The 7,180-nt window shown below is 30.7% G+C and overlaps 1 protein-coding gene across 1 annotated transcript; it reads right to left on the bottom strand.

Moving 5' to 3' along the window:
• Positions 1-638: 638 nt before the first annotated feature.
• Positions 639-6,860, bottom strand: LOC114940985 (uncharacterized). The gene is made up of 11 exons (XM_085488960.1): positions 6,498-6,860; positions 6,229-6,452; positions 5,793-5,913; positions 4,103-4,254; positions 3,618-3,680; positions 3,391-3,529; positions 3,133-3,307; positions 2,391-2,569; positions 2,108-2,262; positions 849-948; positions 639-791 (listed from the first exon to the last, which is right to left on the bottom strand). Exons 1-11 carry the CDS (start codon positions 6,858-6,860, stop codon positions 639-641), a joined length of 1,824 nt encoding a protein of 607 aa, XP_085345086.1.
• Between the last annotated feature and the right edge of the window lie 320 nt (positions 6,861-7,180).

The following is a 7,180-nucleotide window of genomic DNA, read 5'->3' as shown; positions in this document are numbered from 1 at the left end:
TCTCTCTCTCTCTCTCTCTCTCTCTCTCTCTCTCTCTTTATTATTATTTTATAATTAAAAAAAACAGTAAAGTTAATTTTATAATTAAAAAACAATTATTTATTTATCTCATATAAAATATATATTTTTTAAAATTTTTTAATTTTTTAAAAAGTTATATATATATATATATATATATATATGCGTATTTTGTATATGTTACAATGATATAATAATGTATATATATATGTATATGTATAAAAAAAATATATATATATATATATATATATATATAATATGTACAATACATGTTTTATATAATATGTATATACTAATACGTACGTTAATTATAATAACTAATATATCAATTATAAACGCAAAGTACAACATTTATTTTAATTAAATTATAAATTAAACTATTACCGCTAAAACCACTTGTAACAAGAAAATCCTACTCGATCTTATTTAAGTCCAAGTCTATTATTATTTTGTTTTTGGGGAAAAGGCCCCATCTCCGCCTTTTCCTGTGAGGCACAACCAAAAAATTTGCCCCTCCATATTTTAAGCCTTGTGTCCACGATCCGAGAATTTGGTCCGAGTTCTCGGACTAAAAAGTTTGTAACCAATCAATTTGCAGCTTTTACAGAAAAGCGGCTATTTTATTGGCTACAAACTTCTCGGACTGAATTCTCGGATCGTGGACACAAGGCTTTACCTGAAACAGAAAATAAATAAATTAGAGGTGAGAACGGCTCCTCCCCGCCGATCACTGTGAAGCACGTCCCAAATTTGATATTGCTTCTCCAAAGTATCTAAAAAAATATTACGTTGACCATACATTACTTTCTGTTAAGTACTTCAGTACTTACATATCGTCTACGCGTTGTGTCCTCTTGGATCTTATCGTCGTCCACGTAATTTTCCATTTCAGCATCTTCATGGATTTCTTCAGCGATGTTATCCTCATTCCTGGTGAAAAATAAAAATTGTCAGAATTCTCATAAAGATTGCGTAAAATAAAAATATCTGAAAATATCGGAAATATTTTCACAATAAGCAACGTTCTGCTCTGTCTTTGAATGTATTTTATTTATTATTTATAGCGATACAAAAAATCCAAAAGCGTCATTTTATCTTTAATTTCCATTGAATAATGATGTATTAACGTAAATCGCATTATTTCATTCTATTTTTATATTTATATAGCAAAAAATAAAGATATAAAATATTAACATTAATTTATATCTCTATATAAATATAATATTATGAAATGCATTCAAAGATAGGACAAAATATAACCCCCATAGCAAAAACACCAGTGATATCATAGTGATATGTTTTAAATGTCATTAACGATATGCGAATGTCCGCTTTTTTGTCACAAGTGTAATGTCACAATGATATCATTCACAAGCGGACATTCGCATATCGTTAATGACATCCAGAATATATCACTATGATATCACTGATGTTTTTGCTATGGGGCAAATATTACAAAATGTAATAAAAAAATAGAGTAAAATGTAAAAACATCATACATTTCAGAAATATTCATTAATCTATATATATATATATATATATATATATATATAATATATTAAATAGAACAGCGACTTTCGAATCTATATTTTTCTCTTGCATTTATTTATTTCCGTAGGGGGATTAAAGGATTATTGAAATTAAATCTCAAAAATGAGATTATTTCATATTTTAAAAAATCTTGGCCGTGACTAAGTAAAATTTGGTGCCTTGTGCACAGATATTTAATTCTAACGAGAAAATTTAGTTTCGTTAGGATAACGCACTGTCTTCCGCGATTGGCTCTTATTGCCTGTCTTACACTTTAAATTTATATTTAAATAGAACACTTTAAAATTATCCATAAATATTCTGACAATAGTATTGAATTATTTTGCATATTATAAATTTTATAAAAATTTTTTACATGTATACATATAAATGTTAAATATTCCTTAAAATTTCTTTTTTTTTTATAATTTCCTCAAAAATGTTTTAAAAATCTAAATTTTTTGTAATAATTTTTCAGAATTTATTATTAATTAATTATGAATTGTAAATTATGAAAATTCCTAAATTAATGAAATTGTGAAAATATAAATATTTTTACCAAAGAGCGTCCTCCGTATCTTCAATCTCCTCAGTTTCCTCCGTGTGTTGAGTCTCTGTTAGTTCATCGTTGCCACCAAGTGAATCGTTCTCCAAGTTTTCGTCATCATCGATCTCCTGCTCAGTCTCCACGATATCTTCAAATTCTGTAGTTTTCTGTAATCATAAAGTTTATTCTTTTTAGAACTAGTTGTACTAGTTCAAAGTTTATTTTTTTTTTACATTGGAAGAATTATCAACTAAAAAAAAATAAAAAAGTAAAAGTAAAAATAAGAAACATAGACCTCATCTTTGTTGTCTATTCGGCGGCATCGATTTGGTGGGACGTCCTCCTCATTTTCTTGACGTCGTTTCTTATTGTAACGCCATTTTCTGGTTTTAAGACTTTTTAAAGCCTTTTCCAGGGCGTCATAAAATTCGACGTTGTTGGGATTAATAAAATATTTGTTTGAGTTCATGGCATCTGAAAAATATAGACAAAAAACACTTTAGTTTTGTATTCAATGCCCCCCCCCCCCCGCGTATCAATAAAAATTAACTTAATAAATACTTCAATTTTTTGGAGCAAATTCTTAAAGTTATACATATGATTATTACAATCATATATCTTTCAAAATTTGCTTTAAAAAATTGAAGTATAAGGTCATGATCATTTTTATTTTTACGACCCATAATGATTACATTTACGTCATCTTTAATCAAATTTAATAACATCCTAGTTGTTCTAATGCGTCATTTACAATAGGATTTTAAGATTTAAAATTTAAAAAATTAACCAATTGCAATTGACTTTAGAAAAGAATAATGAATATAATTAGTCAATTTTTTAAATCTTAAATTTCTTTCTTAAAGTCCCATTGTAGACGACATATAAGGTTAGTCAATGACAGCTGTTTTATTTTTTAGAAGAATGACTGTGATTAGCCTACCTCAAAACGAAAGTTACTAAATTCATTTAAGTTTGACGTGTAAACGTAATTAATGTAGGACACATGCACATCACACACTGACAGTATTTTTACAAACCTTGACATGCCTGAGCGAAGCGACTGTCCCGCAATTTACAGCCCCCTCGTTGTCCACTTTTTCCATTTAGAATGAGGTGTGATGAAACCTCCTCGTCTTCTGGAAATACGCTGCAAAAATATTCCGTGGCGCAATCTATTGAATTGGCTTGTCCAAGATAAATGAAGTCTCCCACCTAATACAAAATTTTTGATAAAGTGAAAAAATTACTATATATATTTGTGTTAGAAAATATTATATTTCAAAATATATCCTTACCAAATCATTATTAATCTCTTCATCAACTTCTTCGAAGGCCAAGAAATCATCCACGATTTTAAATGAGACCTCCTGTGGCTTTGTTGGTCTCTTCATTGTAGATTCTTTCAATAATCTTTTTATAGTTTTTGCATTTTCACTGTAAAAAAATAAAATTACATAATTAATGTATTTATAAGTATTCAGTTTTACTTGCTATTCTTTAATAAAATTATTAATATACTTACTCGGTTTTATTTTCTATAGAAATTTGTCGTTCTTCCATTCGATGTAGTTGATCCATAATGATTCTAAAATGAAATTTAATGCCTTTATTTGTGCACATAAATGACTCTATTTTTATTGTAATTATTTTTAAAACTTACTTTAGAGACTGCATTATTTCTTTTTCTTTTATCAATTCTTCTCTATGTGTGGACAGGCGATGGCTGCATACATCATGAACAAATGATCCTGATTGTGTTTGTTTACTGTTTATTTGTTGTGATAGTGGTTTGAATGATGATTGGATGTTTTGCGTAAATGATTGTATAGATGCTGATGAAGACGAGCGTGACAATGTTTGTTTACTGTTTGTTTGTTGTGATGGTGGTTTGAATGATGGCTGGACTTTTTGCGTGAATGATTGTATAGATGCTGATGAAGACGAGCGTGATAATGTTTGTTTGCGTTGTACTAATGTAATGTCTTGTGCGGATAATTGAGTGGTTACTGAAGGTGAATGTGATACAATGGATCTATGTTGTAATGGTGCTGATGGAGGAGACATGTGTTTATTTGAGTGTTGTGATGAGAATGATGGTGATGGAACATGCAAGGATGATGATACTGGAGATTGTGAATGATACTTGGATGATGCTGAGGCTGCTTGTTTTTGTGTATTTTTGTGAAGTGTAGTTATGTTAGGTTTGTGTATGTGTTTTGTGCGGTATTTTTCGATGTCCTTGTTTAATAACTGTAATGCTTTCGACGCTGTCTTCCCTTCGGTGTTCATTCCTTTTCTTCTTCCTTGTCCTCGCTCTTGACTCATCTTTAAAAAAACTCCGCACACGTTCTTCCATAATTAATGCATTACGTTACATTCATTGATCGTAAATTTAAACCCGCATATAAACTTGAATCGACAAGAAAAATTATAAAACTATGTTCCGTTTTTATTTGTACGTTGAAGTAAGAGTTTGTATAGATTTAAAGGCCTTAGAGAGAATGCACCATACTGAAATTAGAACTGATATTTCTAATCTACCTAATGATGTTCCTAATCCATAGTATGTAGAATGACTATGATTTCTTTAGAAGTAATGGCAGAAATTTGGGATTAGAATAATATTCCTAATCCATAGTGTGTAGAATAACTGCAACTACCCAGACATCAGTAATAGGATCTATATGCCCTTCAGTGTGCCAATAAGGTATACGGAAACACTTATTCTGCACTTCATTCAAATCTATTATAATAATTTCTTTATATAATAAAGAACATCAAAAAGGTACCTACTGATGATGACAATGACAAACCAATATCATAAAAATCTTCAACTCTGCAAAACTCTTTAACCGCTAAATGATAATGATCACGCAAGAAAATGATGCTCTGAACAAGACAAATCTTTGAATTTTTTAATATTATTGTATTATCCTGATTCTTTACTAATAGACGAAATTTTCCTGTGTCTAAGATTTGAAACTGGCGACTATTTAAGGGAACATTAAAAACTGTAGGACTAACCCAAGATCTACCGGAATGTATGACTTTATTGTGATGTCATTCATAATTTTTTGTGTGATTTGTAAATTTTGATGTCGCCTATTTACAATCTGTTGCAAATGTTGATAAGATTTACGGCAAGCTTTGCGGAAATATTATACATCATATTGTTTTCGTATGGAAACATAGACAATTCATTTAATGAGCCAAAATGTCTAACGTTATCTACGAGATGTAAAAAGCAATGAGTAATGTATGAGAGAAATTCTGGACCATATATATCTTCTGCTCTATTTACAAAAATGTTTAATGCTGTAGATGCAAAATCAAGACGGTCTTCTGATAAGGAAGAACTAAGCAAAACTCGAATCGCGGAATGTAATAAAAGAAAATGTTTGTATGCAGTAGGATTTATAAGTCCGTAATAAATAACTGGGGCAGTATATAGAAGAAGTTGACGATTTTCCGTGGCCTTAAACTCTCCATATTTTTTCATTAATTGCGGTTTTCGTGAAAATTCCTTAGGGATGTAATTCGCAACTTGTTGTAAACGTGCAGTCATAATTTCAAGTAATCTAGCAGAAAGTTTTATGCCGATTCTTGGATTATATTTTCCATCAACAAGAACACTATTTATTTTGGGAACAACACCAAGACAAACAGTGTGCATGTAATCAAAAACCGTTTGAGTTACCAATTCCACCCCTAAAGGATGCAGAGCAGATTCTGACTCAGTATGATGTTCTCCATCAATGTTATTTCTGTATTCTTCGTCTGTACGGAGTCTATGCTGAATACCACGATAAGCTACGCATCTACGACGAAGCCAATTTCCCCGAATCCAACATTTTGAACACGAAAATAGACTACCGTAATCTTTATGACCCAAAATAAAAGCTCGTGCAGGAGAATCAGCTATGAAACATCTTAATTGAACTATTTTTAGTTGATTACGGAAAGCAATTCCTTCACGATTTAATATATTTCGAACTTCATCTACAAAATTCTGAAATAATTCTTTCGCGCTATTTGGTTTCGATGTACCTCGCCAAACATCTACAATTTCAGGTTTATTTCGCGGAATATTTGCAATTCTAATTTGTATCGGCCACATTTGAATTTTGCCCTACCCATCTAACGTCGCACCATCTGTACTAAAGTCTATCATTAAAGTGTCAAGTGGAATCAGATCCGGAGAAGTTTGCTCAAGAATGAAAAGAATTCCTGCCTCAAACCCTAAATGAAGATATTCATCTCCTGCAATGTTAAATGTGAGATGCGTGATCCGTGGAGTTTTTAAAAGCGTTCTACAATCTTTTGGCAATGTGGATAAACAGGGATGTGTTCGAACTACCTGTAAAACAGCATTTGCTTGCGCATGAGACATATTACTACGTACAAAGACTTCAGCAAGGCGTTCTTGAAAATTATCGCGAGTATTTTGAGGCTCAGTATCTAATGCATCATCACTATCTGAAGTAGATTTAGCAGCATCTGAAGAACTTGATGCCTCATCAAATTGCATATCATCAGATGATGCATTAGAATAAAATGCAATTTCCTCATTTCCTGGCTGACTAGATTCCGCAAGAATTTGACCTTTATCAACAGAGTCTGAATCGACTCTAGCACTAGCAATCTTTAAATTCTTCTGTAGCAATTTATTACGCGCATCTCTTTCTAATTTTTCTAAACGACGACGATAAACTGTAGATAATAAATAAAAAGGCTTGCGACTGCGCCTTTTCGCTAAACGAAACATATTGAAATAAAATATAAACGAAAGAAACGAATAAAAATGATAATAAGATGAAAAAAATGAAAAAGTTGAAATAAAGAAAGACAAGTTTGTAATCTACTTAAAATTTAAAAATATGTAACTTAAAAAGAAAAATACTATACTATACAAATTACACAAACCTCGTTCCTTATTTATTGTAAGTAATATCTCAGCCAGCAATCTAACCTGTGAATTAAGAAAACAAATAAATAGTGTATGGTATTGTATAAAATGATTGAAAATACATAGAAATAAATAAACATATTTGTGTGCTAGTGTATTTGGAGACCACAGCTGGCTAG

This window comes from Nylanderia fulva, unplaced genomic scaffold (genome assembly GCF_048542155.1).
Source record: "Nylanderia fulva isolate GAGA-0341 unplaced genomic scaffold, ASM4854215v1 Scaffold75, whole genome shotgun sequence".
Lineage (NCBI taxonomy): Eukaryota > Metazoa > Arthropoda > Insecta > Hymenoptera > Formicidae > Nylanderia > Nylanderia fulva.
This window is presented reverse-complemented; position numbering and strand designations above follow the sequence as displayed.

Excerpts from the sequence above, each read along its gene's own strand:
- LOC114940985 (XM_085488960.1), bottom strand. The coding sequence starts at position 6,860 with ATGTTTCGTTTAGCGAAAAGGCGCAGTCGCAAGCCTTTTTATTTATTA. Across the intron at positions 2,263-2,390 it reads GAATAGACAACAAAGATGAG|AAAACTACAGAATTTGAAGA; the intron begins GTCTATGTTTCT and ends TTATGATTACAG. Across the intron at positions 949-2,107 it reads GATACGGAGGACGCTCTTTG|GAATGAGGATAACATCGCTG; the intron begins GTAAAAATATTT and ends ATTTTTCACCAG.